Source organism: Homalodisca vitripennis, chromosome 6 (assembly GCF_021130785.1).
Source record: "Homalodisca vitripennis isolate AUS2020 chromosome 6, UT_GWSS_2.1, whole genome shotgun sequence".
NCBI lineage: Eukaryota > Metazoa > Arthropoda > Insecta > Hemiptera > Cicadellidae > Homalodisca > Homalodisca vitripennis.
Genome location: NC_060212.1, coordinates 95182148 through 95197463, shown reverse-complemented (window position 1 = coordinate 95197463; position 15316 = coordinate 95182148). Strand labels below are relative to the sequence as shown.

The window sequence follows — 15316 nt, the reverse complement described above, 5'->3', positions numbered from 1 at the left end:
CACTCTGTTTTCCAAAATGCACTCTTTGGTTTGCCACTCCTTCAATATTTGCCAAACATTTTTAACATGGCTCAGCACACAAATGGATTTTTTGACAATGGGGAAGGTGTTTTTATCCCATTGACTTGTTTTATTGGCAGTGTGTTTTTGTGGTCTGTGATTTTTGTGGTGTATTAATTTTTGTGCCACTTTTTCCAGAGAAGATGTAAGTATTTTTTTCTACAACTTTTGTGCCGGGCAGACACTGGTTTTTGTACTGCTTACTTTTGATTGACATTTTGAAACTTCCGTTTTCCAGATGGTCCGGGAGTTTTGGGGTATCAGAGTGAACAGTTTTTGAGCCTTGCGCTACTCTGATATCTCGTTGTTGTGACATTTTTTCTCCTGTGTGTGGGGCAGCGAACTCGTTCCGACAGGACCGTTAGCCACCATTTTTCTCTTTTTGAAACGGAGTCTCCGTTCCGACGTTGCCGCATTTTTTTAAACCCTTCCCGTTCCTCTCCGAAGTTTTGTTATGTTTTTATTTTCATGAGAGATGCATTATGATAATCGCATGTTCTGCCTGTCATATGTCGTATTATTTCTTGTTACTCCTGGATTTGACTCTTTTTTTCATTATTTTGTTATTTAACTGCACATTTCTGTTATTATGCAATCGAAAACAATCTTCACAAGGGATGTTTTCCTGTAAGTAGGTATTTCAGTATTACCTTGAGTAGACCACTAGACTCGTAAGTGACCCGGACCTGTTGGTAGCATAGCTCAAGACCCAGTTAACTTCTCCTAGGGTAACTCCAGTAACTTAACTCGTGTGGGTAAGTCCCATAGGTTACGTCATTTGGATCATCACCCTCAGTATTCTTCTTTTATAACATCAGTTAAAATTCATGTACGTATTTATTGGGTTCAATAAATTGTAGTTATAAAAAATCAAATTTCATCATAGCGTTGTTATCATCTCAGCTGGTTTCTAGCAGTTCCGTTTTAATTGTTTATTAGTTATAGTGTTGTTGAACCAATAGAACTGTGTTATTCATCAGTTTGATTAATTGTTTAACAAATACCTTTACTGTACAGTTAGTTTCATCAGTCTATTACAAAAGTATTTATAATTATGTTTATTGAAATGTAGAATGTTAATTTTGATTAATGCAAGTAGATCGCGTGCTGTAACAAAATAAGGGACATAATAATTTATTATTTGATATCGAATTTTAGAGATGTAATATTTAAACACTCTACCACCATGATCTGAGTAGGCTGTATTTTGTATTAAGGTGGTGACTTTTTAATAATTAGTCTGTATTATCTAGATGGTACATTACTGATATTCTCCATCAAGATTTACGAAAATAGAATCTTTTGTGTGTATGTAAGATATTTTTATTTTTAAACAAGTATAATTTATTCCAAAGACAATAGTTTAATCACTTTAAGTCAATTTCATTTTCTTCCAAAAACTTGCTCCTCTTTAAAGAGTAAAGACTATTTTTGTGTGGTTATATAAGTTTTTATATCAGTACACAATTTCAAACATTTTAGAATTATGAGATTGCAATAATTAAAAAATCAGACTGTAATACTTTTATTTTTTAAGTCTTTTAAAAGACTGATAAATATTAATTATTTGGTTGGTAAATATATAGTAGTAAATAATAGTTTTAATAAAATCCTAATGGAGGCTAAAACTGTGTGTAAACACCGGAGAAGCAAAAGTCATATGCTTTAGTAAAGTAACTTTTCACTAATAATAGACAACAATCTTTACAATAGCATGTCCAAATACTTCATTCAGTACTTATTTGCAAATATATAAAATAGTTCCATTGATGTAAGTTTGAGAATGAACTGTATGCTTGCAAATGAGTTTGTATGTTTACAAAGGAGAAAATTCTCTTCAGAAGTAATTATTTTTAATGCCCTCTGATTACGCAAACAAAAGATATTAAAATTCTGATACCAAGGTAAACACTGCATTTAATACCTAAAAACATTAAACCATGAATGCTGTGTTGTGAAGGAAATCAAGTATTAAACTCCAAAAGTAATCTTTCAAGCTCAACAATAAAAGTTGTGAAACTGAGTTTGGCAGGTTTGATGTAAAAGTTATGATTGCAAGTTTTAAAGCAATAATGTTTTGTGTCGATATAACAAAATCGTTTGGCAGTTGTAATGCTGAACGGTCTTAAAATCTTTTTGGTTTAATGCTTGATGAATTTAACTGTAATATTTAACAGTTACCCAATATTTAGAGTATGTTTAAATTATTTATTACAAAAACTAAATGTGTCTATATATTTATACATAGTAATGGAAAAATCCAGGAAGAGAAGTATACGTTTTTTTAATAGTTCTAGCATTGAACCAAGATAACAGAACTTTACTCTACATGAATATATACATTTGGAAGTAATCCAAATTGGCTTGTGAATACACTGTCAAAGCCAAACGTTACTGTAAAAGTTTCGTTTTGTGATAAATTATGAGAGTTTTGTTAACTAGCAAGTTCTGTATTGCAAACTGTTTAGATAAGCGCAGTAAATAATTGAAGTTTTAGTTATTAAATCCAAATTTAATGCCAAAGTCAAATAAAATATTTGTATAGAACCACAAATAATAATCAATTTACTGCTACTTTGGCCATTGTACTTTTTAATTTTGTCTTTCCTAAAGGGGCTGAAAGGCTATAAAAGGGTTTAGTAGGGGTTACAACCTGTTTTAACTGATTAAAGCAACTTCAATTGTTAATAATAAATAGTTATATATTACCTCACTAAGGCAAATGATGACACTAAAATACTGGCTTATCAAAACACTTTGTAATTGTGCCAAAGAATAGATTTATCAAATTGCATATGGTATGTTTTATCAATATTTAGTAAAGAGAAAATAAAGTAAACCAGTATTATTCTTTGCTACAACAAAAATTTGAATATTATCAAAAAGCTTAGAAGGTTAAGCTAAAAAGAGATTATTAAGACTAGAGCTTAAAATATTTAGAGGCTGTATAAATTCACCTTTAGTAAATCTAGTTAGCACATATTTTTATATTAGTGTTGTTACAAAAACATTGTATATTTTAAGCCTCTTGTTTGCTTCAAAAAATTATGAAACAATTAAGGATATTTTATCATAGATCTTACCTGATTATTCTGAATTCCTTAGTACATTTTTTGTTTTGCCTATACAGAATGTCACAATAATATAATACAAGTCTTTTTAGCAAGTATAAAATTTTCACCTTTTATAAAAATATAGTTTATACTTTGGTATAAAACTAGTGTGATTGATAATAATCAGAATTACAATTGTGTATGTAAAATAAGAAGAACATTACAATTATATAGTGATAGTTGAACAGGACTTTGAAAATTGTAATGTTACAAAAGAACACTAGGTTTTGAGAATTGGAGTCCATCCTCTTCATCAGGTGTCAAAAACCTTATGGCTTAAGTTAAATAAGCAGGAAAAATAATAAAAACTAATCAGTGTTTGGTGATGAACAACAGAACTAAAATCATACTAAATTATACTTCATAAATATCAAGCATATACCTGTATATACAGATCTGTTAGCATAATTACAAACAGTATCTTTGCACAAAACAGGTGCACTGTACAGACCAGAGAAGGTGAGAGACTGAAGGAGAGAAAACTGTTCCTGACTCTCTGTGGCACATCAATCAAGTAAACAAGGTGGGGAGGGGCCAAGAACAGATGCCTTCGGGTTTACATTTTTGTTTTTGATCTCAAAGTCATAGTTTGTTTGAATTTCACAGTTTATTTAGGTTTCCTAGTTAACATTTTTATTAATATTGGTCTAACCTGTGGTTGATCTTATAATTTCGTACCTAAAGCCTCAATTAGTTTACATCAGAAAAACAATTATTCTACTCTGGCTTCTAAAGACGTTTAATAACTATGATTTTCTGTAAGATTCTTACTTAACTAAAACAGTATACATTATAAAGTTTGGATATAGACAAATAGCTTGTAGTCACATCATTAATCTGGACATTTTATATTTAAATGTTTAACATAATTAGCAATATAAATTACAGTGTTTAGGCTCATTTGGGTACAGTAATTGAAGGGGAATGTTAGAGAAGTTTTTAGGATCTGAGATTTCATCCTACACACTATATTGAGCACAAGATAATTTCATGAAAGAAGAGTAAAAAACTATAAAAGAAGAGATGCAATATATTTTCATTTACGGATAGAAGAAATATGACAGTTTTAAGATATCTAGACAAGACATCCTGACCTTTATCAATAGGCATTAATTAACTAGTTACTCCCTAAACAGTGTTTTCCATGTTATATAATGTATTTGTTAAAGTTATGATAATACCAAAATGAAAATATTTCTATAATATTATGAGGGAAATATACAGTTTAAATTTAGTATATTATTATTTTATCATAACTACATGCAATCAAAAAACCTATTGAGTGAGACTACACGTTATTCAAATACAGTGGAGTCCCGCTAATCCGAACACGTGTAATCCGAACGTCGGATAATCCGAACAGGTCCAGGAGGAATTATTTATAACGATAATCAACAGTTATAGGAACTAATTACTTAAAAAATGAAAATGGGTGCATCATTTCGTACATAAACAAAGAAAACTTTAATTAAATAGACATACAGTATTTTATTAAGACAAATTGTGTACGGTACAGTACATAAATAATGAAGTTGAATACAGTACCAAATTGAAACTTATAGGTTAAGTATGAGTTAAATTACTGTATTAAGAAGTGAAATCAAACAAAAATTGGACATACAGTACTGATATTATTATTGAGTACAATATTAATTGTTAAAAGACATAAATTCAGTTATTGTCTTCTGTCGTATTGAAGAGAGTCTATTGGATGACGCGTAGTTTCGCCATTGTGTCATAAACATGATATCGGCAGGTGTAGCAGTAGTCTGTTGCTCCAAGTATCTTAGTGCAAGGTTAAGCGCTGCTGCACCGTCTGCGTAAATGTGCTTAGTATTCGCAAACACGTTTATTTGTCAAGAAATACAATGCAAAAGTCAGAAAACATGTTTTAATAAACAGTGTTGATAATTCTACAACAAAATAGACCCATTCTCAAGTTTAAAACCGTATTTTTCTGTAATTCTGGCTAATCCGAACAATCACATAATCCGAATAGGGCTCGGTCCCAATTAGGTCGGATTAACGGGACTCTACTGTAAGCATCTATGTCTGTAGTCCATAAGGATAATCTGTAGGAGAGAGATTATTAAAAACCTTCAGTACAGTGATGGAAACAACTACTGTCCTCTTGATATGTATGAATATTTATAATACTACTGCCACATCTTTTGAATTTCTATGTTCAAAAAAGAATTGGGTGTCATGTGCATAACAGATACAGAAGCTTTTCATACATTTTAACCCATTATGAGGTTTATCGAAACAGTGCATTAAAAAGAGTAACTTGATTTTATTGCATTGTAAAAATTATAAAAGAAACTATTTTAACTGTTTTAGAGTGTTTTAATTTCAGGAGCAACAGCCATTAACAATGTGTTATCAGATACTGTAAGTATATTGTTTAAAAAGTTGTATTGTGGGTTATATTATATTTTTATAATTGTAAAAGTGATTTTTACCAATAGTACGTTTTGTGATTTCAGTTTCCTTACGTATTTTCAGGTGTTTTGCCCCCCAAAATTTTTTTTATACAGTCGCCTAATTGAGAAACGGATTATAACTCATCCGACAAGCCTGGCTTGATCTATGAATGAATTTTTTCAATGATTACTAATATTTTTCATATAAAGTACATTGTATTTAAAATAATTATCACATAATTTGTTAATTTTTTGCCAGATTTTTTGTATTTATTTATTATCTGGTAGAAATAACAGATATTTAAGAAGTGAATTGGTTCAACTACGATAGTTTCTTTCAAGGCAACCATTTCAGTATAGCATCTTGGGAAAATTGACTAATTGTCATAGAGGTAACCTTTATTGTCTTTGGAGTTAAGTTTGAAATAATGTCATACTATTTGGGAGTAAAGGAGTAAAGAAACCTATATCAATGTCCTATGCTCAATTAGTGACCATACATCTGTCAACTTATATCAGGTTTTGAAGAGAACTTATATAAAGATTACGTAAGAAAGTTTTTTTGTATGAATTTTACCTTAATTATTTATTTTCATAAACAAAGGATTTTGAGGTTAGTTAGTTTTATCATTTCAAATTAACAAAAATATGTTTTGTCATAGAGACTTAATGTGCTTGAGTATAAAATATGTTCTTCATTTAATGTTGCTCAATTAGTAATATTTCAAATATTCAGAAGAAAAAATTGTCAAAAAAACACAAAAAACTGGTATATAATTCATGAAAACTGACATGAATGATATTCTGTTTGTCAGCTACAGACAATTGCCTTGAGCTATGCTACCGACAAGGAATTTTCTGTGGATTAACTTTTGTAAGAACCGAAGTAAGTAAAACCTACATTTTATTATTCATATTTTGTTTTCTCGATTAGGGATGATTTGTTTCTGTTGCTTTTGTTCTGTTGTGTTCTGCCCTCTCCTTGACGGCAAATGTTTGATGTAGCGGGAAAAGTACCGCCTGCGTGTGAAGGCCTCGGACAGGGGTGAACCTCCGTCCTCTGCGGACGTAGATGTGGAATTAGACGTGGTAGACCGGAACAATAAGCCTCCGCTCTGGGACATGAGTGTTTACGGCCCCATTCACATCAAAGAAAATGTCACAGTGGGTACGGTTGTGACGGCGGTGAAGGCCAGGTTGGTATTCCAGAGTCTGCTCGCAACCGAGGGGCAACCGTGGTCCGACTGGCCGTACTCGGTTGCTTCTCGGTTCCTAATACTGTGCTAGCAAGTAAGTTTATATTTGAAATAACAGCAGCGTGATTTTTCTTTTGTTTTTTTCTGTTTCCCCTACCCGATCCTGTTTTTGAATTTAGCGAGAAACGTACAAGTTGGAAGCGAAGGCTGAAGATAAGGGATACCCTCCTTTATCGCGAACAGTCGAAGTCCAAATTGACGTTGTGGACCGTGCGAACAACCCGCCAGTCTGGGATCACGTGGTCTACGGACCTATCTACATTAAAGAAAACATGCCTGTTGGGGCTAGAGTAGTATCTGTTAAGGCCAGGTCTGTCCTATTCAGTTAAATGTCATTAATTTTTTGCCTTGTGCCTTTCGACTGAACCTTGCACGGCACATGTGGGAGTCGTTACTTTGTGCACGCCACCTCACACTGTAGCACGCTGGTGTGGGGCCCGCCACCCTTCCCTACTAGTCTTAGCCTAGCCGGTAGGTAGTCCATGTCTAGGTTAGGTTAGGTTAGGTTGGGTCGCTTTCACCATGCTGGCTAGCTGGTGACGGTAGCACACTGGGTTATAATTGGTAAGCGCTACTAAACAGCTATTTTAATAAATTCATGAATACAAATAAATTAAATCACAGTAGAAAGTGTGAATTGAATGCTAAAAAAATATTGTTTTATCAGATAAATTTCATTGCATTTCTTTTTTGTTACATTTATTATTGTTAATTTAAAACTGATATGTGCTGTGCACTAATATCGTGGCACAAACAATAAAATACTATATTATCACAGCAAGGCTTCAATTAAAGAAGTATGTAATTAATTACATAGAAATTAAAACATTGTAATTTTTGATATTACAATGAAATTTCCTGAATCCTATTAAATACATTTTTTATATATTCGCAAAGAAGTTCCATTCTACTACCAATCATGTAATACAGAAACTTATAACTTGTTATGAAGTGATAGTAAATTTATGTTTAAATTAAATCTACTATAACAGTGTATTCATACAATACGCGTTTCAACACTTTACTTCATTTACAAACGGCGGTAAATCTATTTAAAAATATTACAATTTTGTAGTTTTCTTTTCATACTTGCTTCGGTCTTGAGCACCCATTTCGATTATTAAAAGTTATAAATTACACCCGACTCTGAAATGTGTTAAAACCAACTTATTATTATTATTATGTTCAGTAAAGGCTTGAGAGTAACTAAACGAACTTATATCACTATAATTTCTTTATTTAGAATTTGCAATGTTAAGTTTTTATGCTTTATAGCCTATAACTGCTTAAAGTTATATACATATTAATTTGCAGCTAGTAAATAAAATTAATAATTTTCTTAGAATTTGACATACTTTTAAAAGGTGTCTTTAAATTAAAAACATCTAGTTCTACTTCTCAATTTACGTTGTATTTACATTACTAATCCAATTCTAAAATGTATCACAATATGAAAAGTGTTGTCTTTTCTATCAGAAAAAATAGAGCAATATAAATATAATCAATGCAATCATTTAATTAATTCCTGTTAATCTTGGAAATCCCTAGATTAAATATTTAATATGTAATTTAAAGAATATTCTTTATAATAAGCCAAATTCTTTATTATTTCACACATACGTATTTTATAACGTTTTACACATTTTTAACACTTTGAATGGTATTTTTATTCCTGCTGGAACAACCTCTTTAAGTTGGAAGTGTGACATTTTCAGTTCTATACAGTAATGAACAACCCAATATAGGCTATCGTTAAAGATTTCTTCTCACTTCTGAGAGGCCTTCCGCCAAAGATGACATTTTATCATCAAAGATGTAGGCTACTTGTAATGGTGTGCCAAAATTGGTCGATATTTCTCTTTTACTTTAAGAACTAGCAAGTTTTTCCAGGCTTAATTGTCACCCTGTATAATGTATATATTATTGTCTTCTTATCAACTTGTTCATATTCGTTATAGTCCGTTATAATTGACCAGTTACCATTTTCAGTTTCTTTATCTCTTTGGCTGACACTCATACAGGTCTAATATACCTATTATTAACACGTGTAAGGGTTGGTTGTGTGCAAAAAAATTACTAGGGACAAATTTATCATGTAGTATTTTAACTCATTTTGACTTTCAATTAATTTGTTTTTTTGGGGAAACTTTTTAGAACAATTAAAAAAAAACTTAAGTTTCTTTGACTATTAAAGAAATTACTTTATAAATGCTTTTCATAGTTTTATTGAGTGATAATTTAAAAAGTAATTAGAATTTTGATATAAAGTCAAATTTAATTACTTTAAACTTTAATTACTTTATTTACATAACTTATTAACCAAAATATACTCACGTATTCCTATATTTTGAGTTAAAAACTTAGTTTTGTTAAAGTATTATCATTTGGTATAAATTTGTAATTTCTTCTCGAATTTATTCATGTGAACACAAATTTTTAATAATATAATAATAATAAAAACTAACTAACCATTTAATTGTATGTGTTCTTACTTAAATGTTTATTGGTTTTGAATGTGTTGTTAGAAATTTAAATTAATTTAATTTACAATGCATTTTTTCGGGTGTTTACATAATAACAATTAATATGTAAATACATTAAAAATTTAATTTGCAATGAAAACTTAGAGCTTGCTGTAGGAAAAAGGAAGGTAACAAAGGATTTATATTTTTTGTGGTACTTAATAATTATGTTTTGTATTTTGTGTTTTTGTGATGTGGCTATTATTTTTTGTGGCATGATAGCTATTTCAAGTTAGTCTTTATTTTTGTAGTTTCATAATATTTGTATTTGTTAGCTATACAAAACATGTATACAGTGATTATTGAAAATCCAAGTGAAATTAAAATATGGAGGTATTTTTATATGCATGTTTTGTCCTGGCTAATGTGTGAAGATTTTTTTAACAAATTTGTGTCTCATCATTTTTAATTGTTGATTTTGTAACTATAATTATTACATAGTTTTTCAAGTATAAAGCATGAAATTAAAAATAAAATATTCTTTACTAAAACATGCAATTTTATTAAATTTAAATAAAGAGTAATATTTTAAATACAAACCTCCTTATCGTAGAATACTTATTTTTCTTTTTATTTCCATGAACATTGGTGATAGATTAGTAATTGATGTTGTTTCCTTGACAGCTCGGGTATTGAAGGTAATCCAACAGTTTTCTATCGACTAATGCCGGGTTCTACAGCTCAGACCAACAAGTTCCACACGTTCTACTTGCAGCAACGATCAGACAATGGATTCACATGGGCGGACATAAAGGTGAATCACCCACTGGACTACGAGACCATAAAGGAATACAATTTGACTATACGTGTTGAGGTACGTTATGTCATGTCTCAGTCTTACGCATGCTAACAGTCAAGATGAGTGGCCTGTCATGTTTACGTAGTTGGTTTAAGTGAAGAGTTTGACTTAAAAACTTGCACTCTTAAGCAGATTCTGGTTCAAAGGTCACTAATATAACTTTGGTTTCCTTCATGGGCGGATTTAGGTTTTACCCTTAAGGGTGCAATCATAGTGAACAGTCAGAGAGGTCACAGTTTTAAATGGAAATGTTTACTTCTGATTTTTTTATATTTCACAGGAATGTGTTGCAAGCGCACACAGTTTTAGTACACTTACTTTAGTATTGGTTGTTGTGCACATGTGCTATTGCAAACTTTGTACCTCCTTACACCTTCTGTAAATCCGCCCATGGTTTCCTTGCCTAGAAACCAAAACTAGGTACCTTTCTGAGGCAAGTAATATTGGAACTGTTTATTGTAGGATGTACTGTCACTAAAAGCCATACTACAAAATTGATTGTACAGATGTTATTTTTAAACATTTCTCAAAAATTGCTAACAGCTATGAAGAGAGTTTTAAAGATATTTATCTTCCATTATCTCTTGTTTAGCTGTCTGAAATGAATTTAAAAATCTTTAATTTTATATGATTTTCAGTCTAGTATAAGTCAACACACCAAGCCGACAAATGATAAATTAGATTTGTACTTTATATGATGCTTTTTTATGGAAATTGATAAAATATAATAGCGATAAAGTCTGATTATCTAAAGGCAAGAAGAACACAGATAAAAGTGGTGATATTATTATTAATTATTTTTAAAATTTCTTTTTATTTGTGTAAATGCAGTTTGAATTTTGAAACACAATTACAGTGGAATACTATAAATCAGTAAGTAATAAAAAAAAAATTAAAAGCTCAATATGGAAGTTTGGTATTGTACAGCTATACCCTGGTTTTGGTTTTAGACCTAAGAGCTGTCTGTATTGGTATCTATTTTAATTTTAGTTCCATAACGACAATGTTAAATACCATTTCTTGTCCTTAAACTGTAACATTACTAATATAAACATTTTTATGTATTGTTCCAAGTAAACTTCACGCTTTTGGAAAGTAATTAGTCATGCAACTACAAGATAAACTGTTATCCAAATTAACCTGCAACACCCCTTCTGGTTTTCATCCATACTCAAAAGCTTAAAAGTCGAACAATAAACTATTGAATCTGCTGGTTAACTGCTACCATGGAACTGTGTGATGTACAGAACAATGGAGCACAGCAGCTAGCCTCGGAGGCGACAGTCTACATCATGCTGGAGGATGTCAATGATGAGATACCATTGTTCACGGAGCGGGAGCAGGAGACGGTGCTGGAGGGGGAGCCTATCGGGACCAAGGTGACTCAGGTCAACGCCATCGACAAGGATGGGACGTTCCCGAACAATCAGGTAACACCACACTTAAATGTTCTGTCAAGTTATGTAATTCAGTAATACTTCATTTCAACCAACTCAGGGTATATGTGGTCAATATAGAATGTTCCATAGATTCCACTTGTAATGTTGACCAACAATGGGGAATGTCTGGCTGGTTTATACCTTCCAGTTGAACCTACCACTGGGCACAACAAAAACCGATGTATCAAGTCTGGCAACCACACTGCACATCACTAACCGCTAATGTCGAGATTCTGGGATACAAGGGCAATTCGATAGGTCTAGTCTACTGTGGGAGATGACTGTTGGAGTTGGTGAGGTTTGTTCCCTAAGTATCAGAGGTTCTTTCTAACCTCAACAAGGGTGTGTCACCCCCTGTCTACTTTGAATGGAGAGGCTGGTTTAGAGCTGGCTTCCCCTTCTTCCGGGGAGACATGACTTTGAGATCTGTGCCCTAATTCTTCCTCATGGATCTTGATAGGAAGCGGCCCATACCCCCGAACCTTACCCAACCTGAATATCCTGTAACTCCAGAAGCAGCGCGAAGGTTCTTATAGGACTAAGTGCAATTTATAAGCTTCTTGTCCTAAGAGAAAAAAAATATAGGGAAAATTGATCACGTGATGCATATTTCTTATGGATCTGTTGAAGATAATATATATATATATATATATATATATATATATATATATATATATTTAGATATAATCTGCTATAAGTTTGGATATAATGCCCCTGCTCATCAAGTAAAGATAGCATAAGAGACCATAAAGAATCTATAGTAGGCATTGAAGTCATGCCCAATCCACTGTATTGATAAGTTTTGGCACCCTATCGCACTTCTTCCCACAGGTGAAAAAGGAACTTCAGGGACACATTTTCCGTCAGTCAGTGAGTTAAACTGTACTCTGTCACAGAAAGGCTTTGGTAAATGTTTTGAAAAGTTGGTATTGTTGTTTAATATCAGAAGCATAGTGTATTGAAATAGTACCCTATATATTATTTCAAAATATACAGGAAAGGTTGTCAGTGATTGATAGTACTCATGATTTCAAACAAATATAAACATAGGTTGAGAAATGTTTGGTTTAGCCGCTAGCCGCCATTTTGTATTTCTTATAAAAATTATGATCTTTAGAAATAGTTAAGACTACAGATTCCAAACTTTGCACATAGATTATTACAGATAAGAGAAAAACTCAAAAATATTTATTGTGTTATTTACTTTAACGTTAGCAATATTATCTGTTGAAAACTTTTAAAATTAAATAACAAAAAAATCTCAATATTTACAACACTAAAGACTAAAGCAATTTACAAGGCACTAACTATTTTTCAGTTTTTATTAAAATTCCAACGGTACTTTTCAACGAAATCCATTCATGCATAAGCGACTACTTTAAAGGTATGCTTGCTCAAGCCGGGAGCAACAAACATGTCAAAACAGCTGATCCTTCTTAACCCTCTGAGCGTCCATCGTCAATATTTTTGACGACTCGGATTTTCCCTAATTGTTATCATCAACAATTTTGAGGATAAATATTTATCCCTTTAAATTCATTTTACTGATCCTAATACAGTCAAATCGCATTACAACTTTTATCCCTAGAAAGCTTGTGAGTTTTTCCTTATGTTTAGGCTCATGTTATTACATATATATATATATATATATATATATATATATATATACACAAATATGTGTAGGATGTATATATATATATATGTGTGTAAATATTATGAATTACTTTAAAAAATCTTGCAGCAATGTTTATTTCTCTGTTCGTGTTAAATTTTGCTACAAATAGGCTAAATGTTGTATTGCTGCTTTATTTTATATAATATAAAATGTAAGAAAATTGTTGTAACAATGTGTTATTCAACTATTGCAACTAGGAAAAAAAAATAAAGGGTGCGCTTTTACATAAAAATATGTTATTAATATAAACTGCTTAACATTTTACAAAATAGCTTTGCACCAGCTGGCTAGTCACTGCTGTATAATAATGCTGTACTGGTACTAGTGTTGTAAGGGAAACACAGTTTATAATTCTGTTATATCTTTTATCTTCCTAATATCTTTGTTAATGCTTTTTTGATTTAGTTACATAATTAAATATTGCTGTAAATACATTTTCCTTTTCTTGTTCCAGGTCACGTACTATGTTGTCGATTCGCCGCGTAACGAAGGGAAAGACTTTTTCGAAATTAACTTACAATCCGGTGAAGTGTTTACTAAAGTAGTGTTCGATCGTGAGAAGCAAGGTGCGTACGCTCTCGAAGTGGAAGCCCGAGACAACTTCCCATCAGCTCGACCCAACAGCAATGGACAACCAAACTCAGGTAGGAATTTTACGTATTCTGTATCGGCTTAACTAGTTTCTCTGTTACAAGAGTTCCGCAAGCATTACTTTGTTTCTTTTTCCTTTTACAAATTTTCTTCCAGGAATTCCCAATTGATAATATGAATAAGTTTCTTTGTTTAAGTCGATATATATATATATATATATATATATATATATATATATATATATATCATGTATAGTGTAAAAAGATTATGTTTTAAGATTCTGTCAAACAAATAAACCGACTAATCAAATATGGTAGAATTGAATTCAATTATATGTTAGCCATGTCCATTTTCTCGCTGGAATCTCAAAAACATGAAAACTGATTGAATTCTAAATAGTCCACACAGTTAAACAGTCAGATGAGCTCTAAGTTCCATGTACAGGCATGTATGCGTAGGGGAAAGTAAGGAATGGATACAAACATAAACTAATACAATCAAGAAAATTCTTATTCATGAGTTTGTTTTTGTATATGACCCAGCAGTCTTTGGTATAGGATGCCATTATACCTGTCTTAGTCTAACTCCTTGCATTCTTTCTTTAACAAGAAATGCACCAACATGGCCTGTCACTTTCTCCAGATACTTCAGGAAACTCTAGAAGGCAGTCAGTAACAATAAACTGTCATTGAATTGTCAGATAGAAGTTAGTGCTTGGATATTTTCTTAACCACGGTGTTCTGTTTGTCTAGGGCATCCCATGCGCTTGCTCCTACCACTAAATTCTTTCTTTAACTCTACCATGTTCATCATGAATCTGTCTTAACTTCTCAGTCTGTGTCTTTCCTCCTATTTCTTACATGCTTCCATGGCTAGATGACACAAGGGACACAATATTCTAGGGCGATCATATTCTATTCACATAACATATTCACTATTTAAACAGGACATTGTGATACTAAATAATGTTAATATGCTGTAATATTGAATAATATAACAATTTCAACATATGTATATTTGCTAGCAACTAAACAAATTACATTAGGATTATGTAAAGAATAAAAAGTACAACCTTGATGGCCTATGATTTTATGGCCAATGAAGAAGAAAAATGTAGCTAATGCTAACGTAAATTCCAATGTTATTAAAATGTGTTGATGAATTTATATTTTACGCTGGTCACTATAATAAATACTGAGAATAAAAATTGAGCATCTGTACACTTGGTGGATAACCGTCAAATAACAAAAAGAGAATTGAATCCAGAATAGACTTGTTTGGACCATGACACGACTTCCAAGTAGTGATCCATGATAGGCCTGAGTTTGAATTCAGTTCTTTCTTAATAGCCTAAGAGCCACATTAGTTTTTGAGGTCGAAATAGAAGGGCATCGAAAGGGTTAAAAATAAGAAACAATAACTTTTTCTCAGATAATAT

General features: G+C 31.7%; 1 protein-coding gene across 1 annotated transcript in view; it reads left to right on the top strand.

The window, feature by feature from the left end:
- LOC124364561 (neural-cadherin-like) overlaps positions 1-11558 on the top strand; it is a 326135-nt gene extending 314577 nt beyond the window's left edge. Inside the window, 4 exon segments of the mRNA XM_046820118.1 lie at positions 6972-7162; positions 9999-10021; positions 10024-10188; positions 11421-11558. Of these exon segments, the coding sequence (XP_046676074.1) occupies positions 6972-7162; positions 9999-10021; positions 10024-10187 (378 nt within the window). The 3' untranslated portion in view covers position 10188; positions 11421-11558.
- Positions 11559-15316: the final 3758 nt, after the last annotated feature.